The sequence below is a fragment of the Phragmites australis genome, chromosome 14 (genome assembly GCF_958298935.1).
Source record: "Phragmites australis chromosome 14, lpPhrAust1.1, whole genome shotgun sequence".
Taxonomy (NCBI): Eukaryota; Viridiplantae; Streptophyta; class Magnoliopsida; order Poales; family Poaceae; genus Phragmites; species Phragmites australis.
In genome coordinates, this window is record NC_084934.1 from 20,154,487 (window position 1) to 20,177,606 (window position 23,120).

General features: G+C 40.3%; 1 protein-coding gene across 1 annotated transcript; it reads left to right on the top strand.

Annotated features, from left to right (window-relative positions):
• Positions 1 to 13,278: 13,278 nt before the first annotated feature.
• On the top strand, positions 13,279 to 15,468 carry LOC133890955 (dof zinc finger protein DOF5.3-like). The gene has a single exon (XM_062331617.1). It carries the CDS (start codon positions 13,603 to 13,605, stop codon positions 14,623 to 14,625), a length of 1,023 nt encoding a protein of 340 aa, XP_062187601.1. The 5' UTR covers positions 13,279 to 13,602; the 3' UTR covers positions 14,626 to 15,468.
• Positions 15,469 to 23,120: the final 7,652 nt, after the last annotated feature.

Here is a 23,120-nt window from a genome sequence, read left to right on the forward strand (position 1 = left end):
CCTAAATCGGAAAAACTAGAGACAAAAGAAAATCCAAAACATAACCCATTGATCGATAAAAAAGAGAAGAAAGACTACGACAGTAAGTGAGGTGAAGGTAAACTCAGTGAATTTAACCGCATTTTCAAATCTGGCCACACACTATATTTCTTCGGCTGTTCTGAGTAGTTCACAACCCTTTGCTCCATTTTTTGAATAGACAGATTTAATTAATCACATCCAGGTGCACTATCCTCATGCATTAATTCCCAGCAAAGTTATATAAGTGTACTAATTAAGAATGTATACTCCTAAATAGCATCAATTCTCTTGACGTACTAAGCCAAATAAAGCTGAAAGCACGTGTATTAAAGCAAACAAACACACCAGGCAGGCGCCACCCCTCACACATACACTAGCCACCCCAACATTCCATACATATATACACCACCAAGTACGGCCACTACGATCAAGCCTTGTCACTTGGGTGAGCGCGTGCAGCCCTGCTACCCCGCTGTCCTCGTCGGCTATAAAACTTGAGAAACTGAGCGAATATGTAGTTTGGTTTATATGTTGTAGGTTATTGATAATATAGTTTATAGGTTTAATATGTTTGTTAAGTATATATTTTAGTAGGTCTTATAGATGTAAGATATGAAGAAATCATCGAAGTCATGATAAAAATTAGATTGAATTGGATAAGTCTCAAGAAATATATACACACCAGATGATCCATCACAGAGTCTATTTGTACATGCTGAATGATCCGGCGATGAAGAAATTGTGCATGACAGAGCATCCCAAAAGTCGGGATTCAAGTGTTCTACATGTCGGATGGTCCAATGATTGAAGTTGTGCACACCGGATGCTTCACCAAAGCATTTTTTCAGAAGTGTTTCTTCGGTTCAATGGAAAATAGAATTATACAAGCCGGATGGTCGAGTGATTGAAATTATAAACGTTGGATGCTTTGCCGGAGCATTTTCTAGAAATGTTCCTTCGGTTCGATTGTACACGCCGGATGGTCCGGTGCTTGTACTACTGCTAACGCCAGAACATCCGGTGTTCAAGATTTTGTTTTTATGAGCTTTTGACGAAGAATTTTGATTATGACTAACTAGAGATTGAGAAAAATAGAGTTGGAGAAACTTGTGTGTTTGTCTTATGATGTGTAGGTGATGGATGCAACTTGACGGTCAACGGTAGGATGATCAAGGCTAAGTGGGGTGCTTGGTGCCGGACATCAAGGAGGGTCACGCGGAGTCAAGGGTGATCCTAGTTGTACATGTGGAGAGCAACCAAAGTGTGAGAAGATGGATGAAGACTGTGTTGATAAAGTCAAGAAAAAATGATACCGATGCAAGTGATAAGGCGACACAAGAGATCGAAAGCGGGAGAGACTTGCCGTTGTCGAGATCTAAGATGAAGTATACGTGTCGTCATTAGGAAGGTTACATGAAAAGCAAGAAAGCTAGGTTACTTGGGCAGTACGAAATTTAGATTACTTGGGAGACAAGAAATCTAGAAAACTTGACATCCAAGGAAGGTCCTAAGGCATATAAATATAGGGCGGGTGAGGGGAAGGGCTATGGGAGCCTCCTTGAGCCAGCCATTTGAGAGTGGTGTGCTAGGGTTCTAGAAGAGAAAGATGAGAGCTTAGTCTATGGTTTAGGTGAGAGCTGTGTATTCAAAAATATTTTCTAATCCACCGAAAATAGAGTGTTCCTCTGTAAGTAATGAATATTGTGTTTTCTCTTATGCTTGTGTTCATTTCCTTCTAGTTTCTATCATGGCTCCCTTGCATGATTGCAAGTTTTTCGGTTTTGTTGCGATTTTCATTTTTGTTGGAAAACTGAATTTTTGCATCGTGTTGAAGTTAATTTTTTTATTGCTAGGGGGATAAGAATCATCTATAAGTTGATCTTGAACCATCCCGTACCTCTGGATTCATCACCTTGGAGAATTTCTTTACTCGGTGCCTAGTTCATTGGATCTAAGTGTTTCTTCTTCCAGTTGCAAGTTTGTTTGAGCTATGATACTTAGGATGGTTTTCTACTAAACATAGGGTTTAGATCCATCCATTGGAGCTATGTTCTTTACAAAGATTTTAAGTGTGATTTATTCTTGTTTCTCTCGGTTTCTAGCTTCCGCATTTTGATTTAAGGCATGTTGGGTGAAAGATTAGGATAGGCCATCCAGGAATTTGGTGAGGCTCCTATTCACCCTCTTCTAGTCGTCTTTCTCGATCTTACAATTGGTATCAGAGCCGAGTTTGATCACTAGTTGACCTGAACCAGCTTTGTGATCCATAGATGACAATGGAAAGAAATGGAAAAATACTATTCTTTGAGGGTCGTGACTATTCATATTGGAAGGTGCATATGGAGGCTTATATCTTAAGTTAAGGAGGTGCTATATGAGATACTGTTAACTCCAACTATGAAAATCTTATTATTCGTACTTCTCAGGCCCAGACTAATCAATATGAGGCCAAAAACAAAGCTAGAAATATTTTGTTTAGCAATCTAAGTCGTAACGAGTTTGATAGAGTTTAGCACCTTCCACTACAATAAATCTGGTCTTTTATGAAAAAATCATTATGACAGAGAGCCAAAATGTCATGCATAGTGCATCATTTGTGATGAGTTCATAGATTTTGTCATAGAGGTTGGGTAGTGCAATTCGGGCAGCTACTTTTATGACATTTTGGGAAATACCATCATAAAAAAATTGTCACAAAATGGCAAACATGTATGAAGATTATTTCGCTTGTCATTAAAAGGTAAGACATTCTTGACAATTTCACACATTCATCAGTGATTGTTTAGTTATTTGTGACAGCGTCACTAAAATTCATCATACAAACTTATCACTTGGGTAGGGAAGGGGCAAAGTGCAAAATAGCACAATTTCACACACACTAAAATGCAACCTCATATACTCCCCCCCCCCCTCTTTCCCATTTGTCTCCATCTTTCCCCAAATCAGAAATCTCCAATGTGCTTTCTCTCTCCCTCCCTCTCTCCCGTGCTCCACCTAGGTTCCTGTCGCTAGGCTCACTGCATCCGCCAGTCTGCACCATCATAGGCTTGCCGCATTCGCCGGTCTCCACCACCGATGGCCACCTATAATGCTTCTCCCTCTACTCTGCTCTCTCTCTCTCTCTCTCTCACCCACTATCTCTCTCTCTCTCTCTCTCTCTCTCTCTCTCTCTCTCTCTCACGCGCTCACAACACCACATCCTGGGCCGCCAACACCTATCGAACCAGGAGGATGCTAGCTCGATCTACTCCCTCCGGTGACATCGATCGCTGCCAACAGCCTCTCCGGGCTTCTTGATTCATCTACTACCTCCGTTGGACATCCTCAAGGTCGCTGCCTTCTACATCGCTTGCGCCGCCAAACCCTAACCGACGGGCTCTTCTTCTTCAGACGTTGTTGCGCTTCTGGATGATAGGTCAGATCTTCTCTTAGACTGTGCCTATGCATGTTTGCATTTGTGCAAATAATACTTCCATCTTATTAGTTTGCTCCAGTAGGCTAGGAAGGAAAATATTTAGCAGGCGATTCTGCTATGGAGGCAATTAATATTACTTTTCCCTTTTTTCGGCTTAAATATGTGAAATCAGGGAATCAGGCTGCTATTTGATGGGATTTTAGGTTTGTTTTGAGTTGTATTGGTCTAGATTTACATCATTGTTGAAGCATCAAATATTCTTTTATAGAAGCTCAAGTGTTCAATAATTCCCTTGTCAGTTTACTTGGAGAAAAAAACAGAGACAATGTATGTTAGTAATCAAAATTTAATGAATGATAACACCTTATGAACTGAACTCAGCAGCACCTTGTAGATGCTAGAATAGTAGAGATTCCAGACTTCATCTGTTTACAAAAATGAGCAATTCTTAGCACAACATGAGATGCTTTTTCTCGTATAAAAGTGAAGATAATCTGGACTATATTTTTTCAGTTTGGCTACATACATATTATATTGTTGCATGTTGAGTGTTTGATAATATCTTAAGAGAGATGTGCAATGCATGTGCTCAGTGAAACAACTTTAGGATTAATAAAGTTATATTATTTTGACCAGAGCTCTTCCATGTACTGTAAAAAGGTTGCATAGGGGCTACTATACTAATGAGTGTCAAATTAGTTTTATGTTCCTTTGGTAATTTTGTTCAAACTTCATATTTTATATATTAAGTTGTATATACCATGTGAAATTTGACAGGGGTTGGCGTGTCCTGTTATCTACATTCTATGACATTTAACTCTCATTTGTGCATATTCAGATGTACCATGTTAATTGGCTAAAATGAAATGTTCTACCACAATTTCAAGCACTTCACCTCAACCATTGGGTAACCATGTGTTAGACATAACACTTTTTATGTGAGAAACTCTATTTTCAGGAACTTTCTACCTCTCTTTGTTAGATCACATTTTTTCTTCCAAATTAAGCGGCCCTTTGATTAATGCTAGGAGTGAAACATTATGCTACCTTGATTTCTTATGATATGTATGTGATTGATTATCTTATGGATTTTTGTGCTATTATGAACTTATGGATTTTTGAGCACATTGCAATGTTTTCAATGTTGTCTTATTGAAATTTCAGTCTTCAAATGCTATAAACAATTTCATTTTTATTTTTAGGATTTTATAATGTTTTTTCATATATATGTAGTATATACAATTGCTAATATCTTCACAAACTTATGTGGACTAAAACTTTCCCTTGCTCTTTCCAGGATTAGTGAACTATCAATCTAAATGCAGACTGGAAAACTATTTAGGCATTTGGCTTTTGTGTTGACATTTTTTATAAGCCATTGTACATGTGTAGGACATTTTACTTACGGATTTTTTGTAAATTAACACATGTATGAAATACTTATGTAAGTATAATTGGGAATTTTTTTAGTTATAAATGCAGTGATATATTAGGTTACCTTCTGTGAACCGATCTACTATAATTATGTTTCATCATAAATTTCATTTCATACAGTATGTATAATGATCAACCATGATAGCAAACTGAAGAATGCATGACCAATTTTTTGTCGTAAAATGGTTTTATGTGTGATGATTTTGTTTCGTCATAGAATATGAGTTGCCCGACCGGGCAGCCCCTGCCAACTTTATGATGGTCGACAAAATTTTCGTCACAAGAATACATGTTATGACACAGCTTCTATGACAATGTACATGACGATGGATTTTTCGTCACAAAAAATAGTTTACGCCAAAAAATGACCATATTGTGATGATAAAGGTTTGCCATATAATGTCATTTTTGTTGTAGTGTTCACATTGCTAGAGAGATTTGGTCCACTCATAGTGTTTTTCATGAGGTATAAGCCAAATTAAGGCTATACATCAGAGCACTTACAATCAGGAGTATCAGATGTTTGTGCAAGGTCCTGGAGAGTCTTTAGATGCCATGTTTGCGAGGTTCGATGGGATTGTGATCAATTTTAGATCCATCAAAGTTTTGCCTTATTCTGATCATGAGAGGACGATCAAGCTTCTCTATGCTCTTGAACATAGCATTTAGGAGGTGAAGATCTCTAACATTGAGGAGTCATCTAGCTACGATACCCTAACTTGTGATGAGCTTTTTAGCAACCTTAAGTCCACAGAGATAGCCAAGATAGCTAGAATAGATCTAGAAATCTCCTATCTCAGAACATGGCATTGGTTTCAAGGTCTAGTAGTGGTAGTCAGGCGAGAGGTGGTTTTTCCTATGCTAACTCTTCATTTGGTGGCTTTGCTTTGTCTTCCATGGTCTCTATTACAAAAGAGCATGTGGATGGACTTGATGGTAAAGATCTTGCATTGATCATGAAGAAATTTATCTGCTTCTACAACAACCATCAAGATTGAAGGAGAGGCAGTCCTCGTGCTTGCTATGAGTGTGGTGACACCACTCATTTCAAGGCGGACTGCTATAAGATTAAGAAAAAGGAAGACCGCAACCATGACCTCGACAAGCACCTGAAGAACAAGAAGCCCTTCTACAAGAATCGCAACAAGATGACCAAGAAGGTGGTCAAGGCGGCTTCACGAGCCTTTGTGGTGGCGCTCAGCAACATTAAAACTTCCTCAAGTAAGGATGAGAGCTCGGAAGAAAAGGAACAGCCTGTGAAGAATAAGAAGAAGAATAATGACTTCACCGGCCTATGCTTCATGATGGGTTAGAACGACGATCTCAAGCCTAATGAGGTACAACCATCTTATGATCAACTTTCTATTGAGGTAGATCGTTTAATTGATGCTATGGTTAGTCAAGATAGGTTTGTTCGTAGTGCGGCTAAAGAGGTTAAGAAACTCAAGTCTAAGCTAGAATGTTCATTGTCTGAGCTTGAGTTGCTTAGGTCTAGGGCTAACAATGAGGAAGAGGAGTGTGAAAGTTGTGTTGTAGTCATGACTGAGATTGCTGAGCTTCAAACTTTACATGCTCAAGTTGCCAGTCGGCTTGATACTACTGAGAAGAAGCTTCTTGAGCAGGAGTCTAGACCTACTCTTTTAGGTGCTTGCAAAAATGAAAGGCAAATGCATTAAAGAGTTCCAAGGATATGCAGCAGAATTGGTCTACATGCATCTTCTTTAAGGATAAACTCAGTTGAGTAAGAGAGCAAGATCTGAACCTCATGGTTGAAAATGAGTATCTCTTTCCTCTTGTGGAAAAGTGCTTAGAAAGTAAGGGTAAGATGGATTTAATTTTGGCCAAGACCAAGATGTGTGTGGATAAGACATGATTAGCTCTAGGTTTGGGTTTTGAGAGAGTGGCTTACAACAAGCTTGGCAAGACTATTTTCACCACATCTAGTACCCTTGAGACTGAAAAAGTCAAGATCAATGCCACAAGCTTGTGCCAGAAAAGAAAAATCTCATACTACAACCTATGAAGAAAGAGTTTCCACAAACACAACCTATGAAAGCTCCTTAGCTTGAGAAATCCCCCATGAGAGATTCTAGAGTGATCAGCAGGTCAGTTCCTGAGAGCCGCTATGTTTGCACTTACTGACAGAGAGAGAGGGTCACCTAGTTGAGTTCTGTTTTTGCCACAGGAGAAATGAGCATCGTGAGTGGGAGTGGAGCACTCGGGACATGTACCATCCTTCTTTTGATGTACATGATCCTTTTCCTCGCCCTCACTCACAAGTTTTCAACACTTTTCAGTTTCGTTCTAGAGGTGGTGCCCGACGTAGACCAATCATGGTTCATATGATTTTAGTCTGTGTGTCAGAGGTTTTGAGTCACAGCATTTTGGCAACCCACATTTTCCTCATCTTGGTACCCACCCCCAGTGTGCTAAATCTGATTTACATACACCCGCTTTTACTCTTTCTCCCTAAGTGACTCGATGCAGTATTCCCAAGAAATCTCTTACTTACCCCAGCACTAAGTACTCGAGCTCTTCTTATTTTGTGTAGGTGGTAAGTGGAGGCCTAGAGAACAAGTGGCTTATTGATTCCGGTTGTTCATGCCATATGACCGAGGATGTATCATGGTTCTCTAGCCTTACCCTGACAAAGAGGCATGAGTATATCACATTCGAGGATGATCGAAAAGGAAGAGTAAAGACTAAAGATATAGTAAAGGTAAGTGAGAGTTTACTTTTAAAGATGTGACTTTGGTGGAACATCTGGGGTACAATTTACTTTATATATCTCAGTTGTTAGATGAGGACTTGAAAGTGCATTTCAAGCATGATGCTTCTTGAGTTCTTGATTCCTCAGGCGCTTTTGTTTGTCAGATTTCTCGAGTTGGGAGAGTTTTTTGAGCTGATTTTTTTATTATTTTTTTGGTTCTTCTAGATGTTTGATTGCGCAACCTTTTTCTAAGCTTTGGATGTGGCATAGGAGGCTAGTGTACATGATTTTAAAATTTCTCCAAGGTTGAGTGCTTTTGGCTTGATCCGATGATTTCCCAAGCTCAAGTTTGAGAAAAACCTTGTTTGCGCCCCTTGTTGACACGGCAAGACCGTTGCTCCTCTCACCCACCAGTTAATCTGGTGATGACTGAACAACAGGGAGAATTTCTTCATATGGATACTATTGGTCCATCATGAGTCCGTTCGGCTGGTGGAAAGTGGTATGTACTTATCATTGTTGATGACTACTCTTACTATTCTTGGGTATTCTTTTTTGCAAGTAAGGATGAGGTGTATTCACACTTTCGAAACTTAGCTTTTAGACTATTTAAGGAACTCTCTAGTGCATTAATAGCAATCCGTAGTGATAATAAAACTGAGTTTAAGAACTTTCTTTTTGATGTTTTATGTCTTGAATATGGCATTGAGCATCAATTTTCCGCCCCATGTGTTTCTCAGCAGAATGGTGTGGTTGAAAGGAAAAACCGAACCTTGATTGAGATGGCTAGGACGATGCTTGATGAGCATAGGACTACTAGGAGGTACTGGGTAGAGGCAATTAGCACAGCTTGCTATATCTCAAATCGGATTTTCTTGCACTCAATTTTAAATGTGACTTGTTACGAGTTATGCTTTGGGAGGAAGCCGAAGGTTTTACACTCAAGAGTATTTGGTTATCATTGCTTCATCCTAAAGCGTGGCAATTTTGATAAGTTCGAGTCGCGTTATTTCGATGAGATTTTCTTGAGTTATTCAGTCCATGGCTATGCTTACAAGGTTTATAATCTTGATACTCATACTATCATAAAATCATGTGATGTGGCCTTTAACGAATCAACCCCTTATGCTAGCTCTGTTCTTGAGTGTGCAGGTGATCAAGAGATGAGTGAAAGTATCTTTGTAAATGGTAACCTTTCATCTCTCGGTGACGATGAGAATAATCCACTACTTTCTGCTGTCACACCTGCTTCTGAGCTGGTTCCTACCTCTTCGATACCGACAGAGGGTCATGTAGCCTCTACTTCCACTTCAGTGACTTTCGAGTCTACACTAGCAGTATTTGAGGGGGAGATCTTCTCACAACGCGAGGCTCCTAAACACATTCAGCAGAGACATCTCCACAAATGATTATTGGTAATCTCAATGAAAGGATAACAAGCTCTAAATCCACTCAACATGTTCATTTCACAGATTCTGTATTTGTTACTTTCTTTTAGCCCCATGATGTTGGACACGTGCTTTCTGATTCAAATTAGGTCAATGCCATGTATGAAGAACTTGAAACCTTTGAGAGAAATGAAGTTTGGGTCCTTTTAGAGCCACCCCTAAATATCCATACCATAGGCACAAAATGGGTTTTCAAGAACAAACCGGGGGATGATGGGTCTGTAGTAAGAAACTAAGCTCGACTTATGGCGCAAGGTTTCACACAGATATAGGGGATAGACTTTGGAGAGACCTTTGCACCAGTAGCTGGATTAGAAGCCATTAGTATTCTCCTTGCATTTTGACATCTAAGGGTTTCAAGTTATATCAAATGGATGTCAAAAGTGTCTTCCTAAATGGGTTTATAGAGGAAGAGGTCTATGTCAAGCAACCCTTTGGTTTTGAGCATCCTAAATACCCATATAGAGTATACAAGCTTCAGAAGACTTAAGCAGACGCCTAAGACTTGGTATGATAGGTTTAAGTCTTTCTTGTTAGACCATGGGTATGTGATGGGGTTGGTGGATAAAACATTGTTCACTTTTAAGCATGACAATAACTTCCTACTTGTTCAGATATACATGGATGATATCATTTTTGTGGCTCATATCGTACTCTTATGGACAAGTTTGCAGAAACTATAAGTAGTGAAATCAAGATGTCGATGATGGGTGAGCTCAACTTCTTCCTTGGGCTTCAAATCAAGTAATGTAAGTAAGATACATTCATCCACCAGATGAAGTACACAAAGGATCTACTGATGAAGGACATCAGCGATGCAAAACCTTTGGCAACACTGATGGCTACCTTGACCTCACTTGATTCAGATGAAGATGGTGAGGTAGTAGATCAGCGAGAGTACAGAAGCATAATTGGCTCCCTCTTGTACATAACAGCGACAAAACCCGATATTCACTTTGTCGTCTGCCTGTGTGCTCGTTTCCAAGCATTACGAAGGACATCTCATCGCCAAGCGGTGAAGTGCATCTTGAGGTATCTCAAGCACACCCTTGAATATGGTCTTTGGTTTTCTGGATCTTCTTTGCTCTCTCTTCGAGGCCTCTCGGATGCAGACTTTGCTGGTTGTAGGATTGATAGAAAGGTCACCTCAGGTAGTTGTCATTTCTTGAGTACCTCTCTTGTTTGTTGGCCTTCTTGCAAACAGTTTAGTGTTGTCTAGTCCACTGTTGAGGCTGAATATGTTGATGCCGCTAGTTGTTGTTCTCAAATCTTATGGATGGTTGTCACTCAACGGGATTTTGGGTTAGATTTCAAGAGTGTGCCACTTTTGTGTGACAACACCAGTGCCATAAGCTTAGCCAATAACCCAGTCCAGCACTCCAGAATCAAAGACATAGATATGATATTTCTTTTTTTAGACCATAATAAGAAGGGAGACATTGACCTGTGTTATATAGATACACAAAATCAGCTTGCAAATATCTTTACCAAACCTCTAGATGCAACTAGGTTTGCCTTTCTGATGGGAGAGCTTGGAGTGTGTCATTACTATAGCATTATGTGTGAGAGAGTTCTTGAATACTAATAAAATAAAATAAAATAAATTATAACGAGCATCGTACATTATACATGTATGACATTTGAATGCATGTTTTATGCTACAAGGTTGTTTCACTTTCATATCTATACATGTAATTGTGTAGTTTTAGTCATGACTATTTAATCAAAATAAAATTTTGAATTAAATCTTATCATGGTTAAACTTTCTTGACTGTTTTGATCTTTTCTAAAAGTGTTAAATGTGAATTATCAAAGTTATATGCTAAATGCTGAAAAATAGTTGATAGAAGAAAATATGCATTGTCTCATTTCTTCTTTACAATATTTCTTACCATTGCACTTTGATATGAAATTGGAAGAATTTGTGTATAACCGAAATCATTGACCTGAAGCTTCAAATTATTTTTTTGATATAGGCTTGGCATGGTTGCAAAGTAAGCGGATGGTGCATATAATTTCTTGCAAATGAATTATATCTTATATGTTTTCAAACAATGAATCAGTTCATAATGAAGTGTTAAAGTCTCAATATTTTCTAAGATTGAAGTAGTTAAGTTTGGGAGACAATGCCTTGCAAATAAATTGTTAAGTATACTTGATGAGTTATGCTTACACTATATTTTTACATGTGTAGATGAGTTGGTGTAATTATTTTTGATAGCATGGCTTAGTCAAGTTATTGCTTCATATATGGATGATTTATGATGCTAGTTATAACAAAAAATAAATAAAATTGACAATAACAAAAGAGAGATAAAAAAAAATCTTTTGAATTCTTGATGAATCCAAAGTTAACAAGGGGGAGAGTGTTTTGGCTTTGGTTTCGGACTTTTGTAAATCCATCTTATGCTAAGTGATTTTGTTCTTGCTTTTCTTTGCCTTTTGATCACTTAGATTTGACAATTGGTCATTTTGCTTCAATTTATTCTTTAGTTTGCATGTATGTTGTCAGTGGACTCATCAATGGGTAAATTGAGAAACCAAGTTGATATGTGTCTTGGTTTATATATGATGAGTCATTAACAACATAGTTCATAGGACTAATATATTTGTCAAGTATATAATTTAGTAGGTCTCATGGATGCAACACATGAAGAAGTCACCGAAGCTGAGATAAAGATTTGATTGAATTGGACAAGTCCTAAGAAATATGTACACGACGAATGATCCAACGCAGAGGCATTTGTATACACCGGATGATACGGCGATGGAGAAATTGTGCATGCGAAGAATCCTCGAAGTCAGGGTTCTAGTGTTTTACACATCGGATGGTCCGGTGATTGAAGTTGTGCACACCGGATGCTTCACCGAAGTTTTTTCCATAAGTGTTTCTTTGGTTCAATGGAAGAAGGAATTATATACGACGTGTGATCCAATGATTGAAATTATGGACGCCTGATGCTTTGCAGGAACATTTTCTAGAAATGTTCCTTCGGTTCAATGAGAGAAATTTAGTTGTACACGTCGGATTTTCTGTTGCTTGTACTACTGCTAACTCTGGGACATCGGTATTCACGATTTTGTTGATGAGCTTTCGATAGAGAATTTTGATTATGACTAACTGGAGATTGAGGGAAATGGAGTTGGAGAAATTTGTGTGCTTGTCTTATGACGTGTAGGAGATAGATGCAACTTAGTGATTGACGACGGGATGATCGGGGCTAAGTGAGGTACTTGGTGCCGGACAATCAAGGAGAGCCGGACGGAGTCAAGGGTAATTCTTGTTGTACACGTGGAGAGCAAGTAAAGCGTGAGAAGACAGATGAAGACGGTGTGTTGATAAAGTCAAGAGAGAGAGATGCTGGTGCAAGTGACAAGACGATCTGAGGGATTGAGAATAGGAAAGACTTGCGGGTGATCGAGATCGTAAGACAGAGTATACGTGTCATCATCAGAAATATTACTTGAGAAGCAAGAGGTAGGTTACTTGGGGAGCAAGAAACCTAGGGAACTTGGTATCTACGAAAGTTCTCAAGATATATAAATATAGGGGGAGGACTGTGAGAGCCTTCTTGAGCTAGCCATTTAAGAGTGGTGTACTAGAGCTCTAAAAGAGAGAGATGAGAGCTTAGTCTATGATTTAGATGAGAGGTATGTATCCAAAAACACTTTATAATCTATTGAAAATAGGGTGTTACACTGTAAATAATGAATATTTTGTTTCCTCTTACATTTGTGTTCATCTCTTTCTAGTTTTCCTCGTGACTCCCTCGCATGATTGCAAGTTTTACGATTTTGTTGTCATTTTCGGTTTTGTTAGAGAGCTAAATCTTTGCATCATGTTAAAGTTATTCTTCTTATTGTTAGAGGAATAAAAATCATCTATAAGTTGATCTTGAACCATCTCTTATCTTTAGATCTATCACATTGGAGAATTTCTTCACCCAGTGTCTAATTCTTTAGATCTAATTGTTTCTTCTTTTAGTTATAAGTTTGTTTGAGCTATGATATTTGGAATTGTTTTTATAGGACCTAGAATTCAAATTCATTCATTGAATCTATGTTTTTTTTAGATTTTAGGTATGATTTATTCTTATTTCTCTGTATTTTAATTTAAGATACGTTAAATAAAATATTAAAATATATCATCTGAGAATTTGATAAAACTCTTATTCATCTTTTATAGTCACCTTCCTTGTCCTACAAAACTAGGTTAGACTGCGTGCATCCCCTTTCTCTCTGCTCACTTCGTGCCGTTCCGAGCAGTCGAAGCGGTTGTTGTGTCGTGCTGCGCTGCGGCGGTATTGCAAGGGCGTTAGTATCGCCATCAGCGCTGAATAATACCGCACGCCCGCTTTGTTTTGTAGCTCTTGTCAGCGAACCTCCCCCCTGAAAACCACGCCCACCCTTCTCCTCCTCACTTCCTTCCACCCATCTCTCCCTCCCTCTCTCTCTCTCCTCTCGCTACTTCCTTTCTCCCTCTCTCTCTCTGCACAGATCACCGGGCTAGCTCGATCGACCGACCGATCCATCGGCCGTTTCAGCTCAGCTGCGTTGATCTGTGCGTGGCAGAGATGGCTGGCGCGGGGGGTGCGACGGCGGTGCAACAGCCGGCGGTCGGGAGGAGCGGAAGCGCCGCGGCCGGGGCGCCGGTGGCGGACCCGCGAGCGGAGGCGCTGCGGTGCCCGCGGTGCGACTCGGCCAACACCAAGTTCTGCTACTACAACAACTACTCGCTGTCGCAGCCGCGGCACTTCTGCAAGGCGTGCAAGCGCTATTGGACGCGCGGTGGCACGCTACGCAACGTCCCCGTCGGCGGGGGCTGCCGCAAGAACAAGCGCTCCAGGAGCAGCGCTGTCGGTGGCGCCGGAGGGAGGAACGGCGCTTCCACTGGCGCTGCGGCTACCACGTCCTCCTCGGCGGCGTCGACGCTGTCGCTTCCGCCTCCGCCGCCGAGCTCGCTGACGTCGCTGACGTCCGCGTTGGGCCTGCCCGAGGGGACCTCGCTGGCGTCGCTGCTTCTTGGCAACGGCTCCGGTGGCGACCACCTCGGCCTCTTCCAGGCGGCCATGCAGTCGGTGGTCTCCGACGCCACGGCCTACGAGATGCAGCAGCAGCAGCAGCAGCAGCAGACGCAGGTGGACCACATGCTAGGCCTCGGCTACGGTGGCGGTGGCGCGGGTGCGCAGATCCAGCTCAAGCCTTGGATGCAGGAGGCCGGGGCTGGTGGCGGTGGGATCATGCACAGCTTCTACGCGCCGCTGCTGTCCAGCTCCATCGTGCCGGGTCTGGAGGAGCTGCACGTTAAGGCGGAGGCCGCCGGCGCCGGGGAGCACCAGCAGAAGGCGGCGGCCGGGGAACAGAGGGGCAGCTGGGAGCTGCCGACGCCGTCGTCGTCCAACATCGAAGCCAACACCATCGCGTCGGACGCACTCATGGCCGCGGCCACGTCCATGAACCCCGCGGTTAGCTCCACCTCCACTGCGCCCGCCGCGCCCTCCTCGTTCATGTACTGGGGCAACGGCGGCATTGGCGGCGCCGCCGCAGCGTGGCCGGACATCGCCAACTGCGGATCCTCCATTGCCACGCTCTTCTAGTCGCCTGGCTCTCCTGCTGGCTCGTTAACTTTATCTTTTTTCACCTTAATTTTTCTGGTAAATTTTTTTTCTTGACTGAAATAACATGTAATTTGTGGGGGAAAGCTGAGATGAGAGAGAGAGAGAGCGCGCGCACTGTGGATGAAGAGAGATCTTCTCACCGGCCTCATATGGCAGGAAATTAGACAGATCAAATTCTAGAGGATTTTCTTCGCTGAGACAAACATCGCTTCGGGTCCATCATCCATGTTCTTTCCTGTCGATCGATGATCAAGATGACGACTAGCATGCATGGATTTAGAAGAAGATGAAGGAGGAGGAGAAGTTCATGAGACCAGGGGAAGCGAAGAAGCCAAGAAGTGTAAGTGCAGTGTTGCCACTTCTTGATTTGCTACTTCTTGGCTAGCTTCTCCTTCCTTGGGTGTTTTGTACATAGGGCATATGGTGTGGGGGATACACACAGTAGCTAAGCTTAGCCCATGAGAGCAGCAGCTAGCATGGTGGTGCAAGCCATGGGCCTCTCTCTCTCATCTCGGCATTTTATTCAGTGTGTTTAATTGGTTTCTCTCTCTCTCTCTACCATGGATTTGGGAAAAGCTCTCTAGATGTACAAGTTAATACTAGTACTTTTTCTACTCCTTTGCAGCTGAACTAGAGAACTGTTTTTGAGTTCTCATGCATAAGGGTTGTTGAGGGTTCATCAACTTCTTTGTTTCCTTTATTCTTCTAGAGTGGAATTTTTCTTTCTTTTGGGGGTTTTGTTCAAACTTTGCTTGTATGGATGAATTATGATGACTTTGTGAGTTATGAGAAATTAAAACATCTGCAGTTCTCATGACGGTACATAGATACGCTTCTCTCAACAGTGGTACTACTACTGCATGCTGTGCTAATTACTTCATCACTTTTAGTGCATGGATGCATCGATGTCTCACTTTTTGTGATGCTTGGCAGGCAACTTTATCTTTTCTAGCTCTCTTTTTCAAGTGCGAGTGTGAGTGCATGATTTGATCTTTGAATTCTGTGCTCCTTTCTTTTTTCTTACAAGATCATAGGATTCCAGTGGCAGTGCACCCAAGTTAGAGTTATCATGGTTGTGTGATCAGAATCTTTTTTGCCCTCGTTCTGCTGGAGATCAAGACATAAAAATATGGCTGCTTCGTTTGTTCTTACCTGCGTGTCTTGTAGCAACTTTGAGCTGCATCTTTTTTATGTTAGCTACTAGCATTTTTCACACGATAAATATACTATAAGCATCACCGAAAAAAGAGAAGGAAGATAATAAGGGATAAATGGAATTCAGTTTATGTCCTAGAGCCTGAAATGGGGAAGAACTCAGTACGTGTTTGATGTGCCGCGTTTCCACCAGTAGTGGTTTATCGTTCTTTTCAAAAAAATATTTATCAAGATAGTTTATTGTGTAACATTTGTATTCTTTTCCGTGTCCTTTTTTTGCTTCTTTACCGATTTGGCTAGTGTTCTTCGACAATGAATTTGCTAGTTAGAAACTAGGTACAAATGGCAAGTTGATGTTGACACATATTTTCTCCTTTTTGAAATTACTACATGAAAAGTAACACAAAGCCTATGAACTTTCTTTTTGTTTCACTAAATGATACTAAGCAGTATATTTTCCCGTCGTAGATTCACTAGTTAGCTTAATTGATGGTTTTGAGGATTTCTAAAGACTGGATTTTAGTTTTCAAGCTTATTCATATAGAACAGGTTCAAGGCTAGCTTTTTGAAATAATTTTTCAGCACAAAAATATTAATTAGACATTAAATCAAGCAGAAAGTTTATATGATGCTTTGTTATACTAATAGTTAGAAAGGGAACACACACTGCTTGAAAATCTCTATATATATCTTTGTGTCAGAACTCAGAATGCCATGCAGTCAGCAAACAATTACGCTTGTTAATGTTCCATGGCTCTCTCTTTTCTTTTCTAGAGCAGTTCCCATGGATACCCCCAACCTGCTTTATTTCCTTTTGCGTTCTTTAAGGAAAATTACTTAGCATTTCTGTTATGCTCTTGTTAGACTGTGATGTACCAGCTTATGCTACTTGATAAAAAAGAATAATTTGTTACACTAGGACTGTAAATATTTCGGCTCCTGGAGACTAGAAACGATAGCAGTGTTGATTGTACAATAGTCATATATACTCATATGCATATCCCGCCAAAAAAAAAAACTCAAATAGATCATGTTTAAACAATATTTTGATATGCCGGTTATCTTAGTTTCTAACTAGCATGCATTTGTCTCATTTTGCTTTGGATATATATTTGGTGCATATACAAGCATGCTGAATTTAATTAACTTGATAGATGCATTATTTGCTTCGAGAATATATATATATATATATATATATATATATATATATATATATATATATATATATATATATATATAAATGCACAGTGATCCCTAAATGCTACAGGTTCTGCAAGTCTCTAGAATACGTGTGTTGCATCATGCCCACTTAGCTCATTAACCAGCAGTACGTGGTACTGTCCGAATGCTTTTGCTTGTACTGCAAAGACAAATGAGTAAATACATTTAATCTTTCTGCTACGGCAGTCAAGGACCTAATTAATAACCATCACTATCTTAAGCTACAATATAACTAAAGTAGTACATATAAAACCCATTCAGTGTACTCAAATAAAGTAATAGTACTAGACCAATTTGTACACATCAATTCTGCATCATGCTGGTCAATATATACCAATTTAATTTGTGTAGTACATCTGCTTCTGATGTAGAAAATGGTTGACAACATCTCCACACAGTGTTTTTCTGACGTTATTTCTCTCCTGTAGAAGTGATTCTTATGCAGTGGATAGTTTGTTAGGCAACTACATATATCGGAGAAAAAATATCTAGGAAAGTCCCAAAATTAGTTTTCATAAGTAGATACATATTCTTTCGACTTATGTCTGCTCTTTCATTTCCGTTCGCATGGGTAAATATATATCATGCATCCATGCGTATTCATTGAAACGTAATATCCAGTGCAAGTGCCTCTTTGTTAAAATCCCAAAAGTTCCGCTTTAGACCATTGGATTGTGTACCAATGGCGAGATATATATGATTAAGTTAATGCTCCGTGAGCGTCATTTTACAGATAACCCATTCCTGTGAGCACATCTCCCCCATTTTTTTCATTTTCACAGTGAATTGAAAGAAAACTATTTATTGCGACTACACGTGCCCTATATAATAAGCTCCAAGTAATAAATTTCATAGCCAATAGGAGCCTGTGACTAATGCCATCTATCAATGTCACGTTGACAAAACAAGAGTGTAAGGCATATAGCTCCAATAATATGAGTGTAGTTTGTCGGATTATTTGTGCGTGTGATATTATGAATATCATTGGTGCATTCATTTACTTAATCTGATTTTCATGTGAAAAAGCAAAATGTTAATTTCTGCATATCATTGTGGTCAAAGTTTAAATAACTTGATTGCCTTCTAAAAGGATATCTACTAGTATGTTGTAGTCGACGCAATACTATATATAAACAAAACGTTGATCGCAGTAGTCATAAAAGTTAGATGTACGTACTTAGTACTAATTAATATGCGACTTATGTTTTCTAAATTATTCTATTTCTATGCGTTGTAAAATTCTTATATATGCTCCTTTCGCTCACGTATACGAAATATATACCAACATGCCGTACACAAAAAGTGCACCACAACGCACAAGAAAATTGTCGTTTATCATGTGCGGCATCTTTTTCCGACACGCCAGTGTTTTTGTTTCTTGTCACAGTTAATTGCATTTTTTCGTTTAAAGAGTGGCATTCCTTGTGAACCATCTCGTCAAATTATGATAGTCATAATCAACAGAATGAAGCTCGAAACACTATTCTTATCACCTTTCAGGGCACTATTCCTGTAGATACTATACAAACATACTTCTAAATCTTTTCTTTTTCTCTCTGAAAACAAAAAATGTCCTCACTGAAATCATCCGATTAGGATCATCTGCAATTGCTACTAATCACTGCAGAGAGGCTACTGTAGGTACAGTAAATGTATTAGGGAGCTACAGTAAAATGCATTACGGATGGTATGTCCGTTGATTTCGCTGTGGATGCATCATATTCGGATGCTACAGTGTCGCTACAGTATATGCTGCAATGCCAGGACGCCGTCCAATAAACCTGATTACTGTTGCTACAGAAAATGTGATTAGCGAATATGCACTGTAGCGTGAGACTCGTTTTACTGTGCAAACAGTGATCCTCTGTATTAATCTATCATTAATGCAGAGGATCGGATCCGAAATCATTACCCGCTGCTACAGTTGATCATTAATAACACATCAACTGAACGATCGAGCAATTAGGGTGTGTGCCTGAAAAAGTGGTAGTACGTCGTGGTACGCACTGATGAGTAAGATATGGTTCAGGCGATGCATACTGCACGCGACACAGGGAGAGCTACAAAGGAGGCGGCCGCAGGAAGAAAAAAAAGCAACGCTGCTGCCACTGGGCGAGAAGTAAATTGTTGATTGGCACAACGGTGATGCAATCCCGGCGGAGTACGGTGGAATAATTGGAGCTCTGAATTTGATGGAGTGACTTGACGTGGCATAGCAGCAGCAGCTCTCTCATTAGGCCGTGTCAGGCCAGGCCAGTGTGGCACCTGCTATCATCGGCATCGGCGGCCACCACGGCAGCTCCCCCAGTTGCAAGTCCACCGGGCTTTCATCTCGATCATATCATCCCTGATCATTTGTGTGCTTGCATCATGCATGCATGGCAACCGTACCCAATCTACCTCGCATACCCGTTCAAAGCTTCACCTTACGCACGCGTAACATCTCGCTTACGTTTACACGGGGCAGCGTGCGGTGATACAACGAACGCACATGCTAGACTGGAAAGGCAGTGTTATTTTTTTGTTTATTTGCATAGTATCGGATTCCCTGCATCAGTATTCACCGACTTCCCTGCACTGTGCACTCGTTTTGTTCGTAGTTGGCGCGCGCCATTGAGCTGTAGCTACACCTGGCTAGCTAGCTGAGACCACAGTGCCTGCTCTGCTAGCTGCCGGCCGACCGGCCGGTGCAGCTATCTTGCCTGGCACTGCGATATATGCTGCCAAAACCTGGTAAGATCAGATCCGTGCCCACGTTTTACTGCTGCGAGCCACGATCGAGTTGGGTGCATGCGAGGTAGGCCGCGCGCTGTTTTTTCTTGCCGCGAATGATGGGAGTTGGAGACGAGACACGACTGGGAAGGGACCTCAGAAAATGAGTGCAGCAGCTTCCAACTGGGGCCCTGCCCTGCCCGGCATGCATGCATCTGTACCCAGTACCCGCAACGCCTTTGTACGGCACCTGACTTCTCAGCTCATTCACATTATCTCTACATCTCAACAGTGCAAATGTACTGGTCAAATTTTTGTTTTCAGTATCATATACAGCAGCTTAATAGGTAGAACATTCAAATTTCTAATAGGCTAGTCCGAGACTCGATTATTTTTCTTAATCTGCCACTGCTCATGCTTCGGCCAGCAGGAAGGTAGGCAGGCGTAGGCCCAAAGGCCCGAACGGTAAAATTTGAACATCACCCTCCCGTGTGGCCGTGTGCGTCGCCCTCTGCTTGTGGTTAAAAATGTCCATGGTACTGCAGGCTGTAGCACTTTCCTTGTGTGTTCATCAATCATGATAGCCGTTAGCTATGCAGTTTTTACGCGAGAGCAGTGGCTTATCTAGTGGTAAACAAGTCAAATTCGTTGAGATTTTGGGATTACACAGGGGAACAGGCAAGGGGCCAATTGGCAAGTTGGGTTGAGCTAGCATATCAGCCCTGGCGCCGGCAAATAGCCTTTAAATAAAGACCAGTTCCTTATTTTTTTAAAAGATTGAATTGCACAACACTATATGTATTATGCTATTTGTAACACAAAACTACAAGTATTATGTATAGTAACACAAAACTACAAGTATTGTGTACTAATTTCACATAAAACCTGATTTTAATTAGATTCACCTAAAAAATGGGCTTATGTTTCTTAAAAAATCCTAGAACTTTTTGCACGTGTTCTATAATTTATGTGTAACCCATTTTAATTGGAGCCACCTAAAAATCCTGTGTATAAATTAAACTAAATTCTCTAAAAAGGTTACTTTTATAACTCCTAACAATTGTTATGACCTCAAATAAAATCCTAAAAATATAGAAAAATTCATTAATATTCTTCTTATATGATGGAATAATTTCTAAAAATATATTGAGCCCTAGGTTATATGGTGAAAAAATGAGTTCCTTTGTAATGCTACATTTATATACTTACAAAGTAACTCACTTTTTCACCATATAATCTAGGGCTGCAAATAATTTTGAAAAAATTATTTCATCGTATAAGAAGAATATTATTGAATTTTATCATATTTTTGGGATTTTATTTAATACCCTAACAATTGTTATGAGTTATAAAAGTAGTTTTTTTTTAGAATTTTAGTTTAAATTCTACACAGGCTTTTTGGTGAGTCCAATTAAAATAGGTAGCATATGAATTATGGAACACGTATAAAAGTTTTGATGATTTTTGGAGAATAGAAGATCATTTTTTGGGTGAATCTAATTAAAATCGGGTTTTGTGTGAAATTAGTGCACAATACTTGTAATTTTGTGTTACTATTTACAATACTTGTAGTGTTGTGTTACAAATGACACAATACTTATAGTTTTGTGCAATTTAATCTTTTTAAAAATATAGGATTATACCAGCTCCTGCAAAAGTATACCCCTTCTAGCTGAAAAATGATGCTTAACTTTGCATTGTAGTTGTAATGCAACTTTGCCCGCTAAATATTTTTTGCTTTCATCTATTCTCAAAGGTTACTTATAGAAGTGTAATACTATAAAGTATTCTTACGGAGATTACTCATATGTCATTTTTAAATATTCAAACTACATATTAGACATAATATTTAATTTGGAAAAAAGGTTGTAAAATTTAGCAATAAAAGTACTAAGATCTATTAACACGTAGCTAAATAGTAGTACAACGTACGGCTGTAGGTATGTAGCTGTATTTGTTATACATCTCAAATACCTATGGTTGAAACAAAAAGTTCTAACAGCTTGAATATCCATACCAGATAGTCGGTACAATTATAGTCTAGCCTCACCAAAGTAACTTGTAATCCTTTGTTTCTCTCCATTAACGAGAAAATTTTATGTCTTACTTCACTTCAAGCACCAAAATGAAGGCGTCTTTGCGCTCACCAGTTATTCATATTTCCGCGTCGATATAATTTTAACAAAGCATACATAATATCTAAGCATATCCAAAGAGCTACTCACCTGGGCGACAAGATACTTGATGTGGTGGTTCATTGTTTGTCAAAACGAGGAGTGGAGGAAGCTATCTGGACATCATTTAGATAATGAGGGACTCGGAAGGTGTGATGGTAGGGAATGGATGGAGCATGCTAATGGGGTGTGTGTGGGGTGGGGGGGGGAGTGGTTCCTAGTCCTCACTAGTGCAGTGCAGTAGGGGCGGATTCAACTGTGTAGCAAGGAGAGGCCCCTATTGCCCAGTGCACCATAGAGCCTCCCTCAGCCCCCTTTCCTTTTTTTTAAGAGAAGGAGAGGAGGAGTAGACGATGTAAGTTTAATATAAGATTATTCGTAATTAATTTTAGTAATTAGCTTAATTCTATGATAGAAGGAAGATGAGGAAGAAGAAGAAAGGGGTTAAAGGAGGAAGAAGAAGATAAGTCCCCTTGGTTGATTGTTGGTTCCACCACTATGCAAATGTACCGTATTTTCTCGAGAATATGTAGGGGTTGTGTATATTTGATTTTGGGAGCACAAGGACCGCCACATCTTTTTATAAATACGAAAAAATTGATTTTGGAACATTGAACTAATTTCCATAGAATTCCTTTGCTCCAAAACAGACCAACGCTACTCTCATCTCCAGATACTATTTAGGACGCTCATCTTGTAGTATTTCAGTCAAAAATATGGAGCTGAGTTTCTTCATCCAACACGAGTGGGGAACAAGAGTACTGATTCCTTGGCTCTATGCACCCCACATGTTCCTCCTCTCCTCCCCCTTCCCTTCACTCACCCGTGGGCCACATGGCCGCATCACGCGTGCCCCTCCCATACCAATACACCGTAAGCAACGTTGGGCCCAAAGGAATGCCATGCTTAATCACCATCCACTCAGGGAAAAAAAAAGTTAATCACCCTAGTCGCCGCTCCACCACCCTTGATTGTCATTCCAATCCATCGTTCCATCCAGACAAGAGGAAATGGAAAATGAATAAGAAGCAGCAGCTGCCCTTTTTAAAAATATTTAGAGAAGCACGGGCATGTCCCCAGTAGCCGACATGTCAATCCATCCCCAGAGCCATGACACAGGTGACACACTCAGCCCACTACAATCTGTTGCATTCAACTCTCGTATTTTTCGGAGATTCTCGGGACACCTCCCGACGCTGCCACCCGTCCGTC

Excerpts from the sequence above, each read along its gene's own strand:
- LOC133890955 (XM_062331617.1), top strand. The coding sequence starts at position 13,603 with ATGGCTGGCGCGGGGGGTGCGACGGCGGTGCAACAGCCGGCGGTCGGG.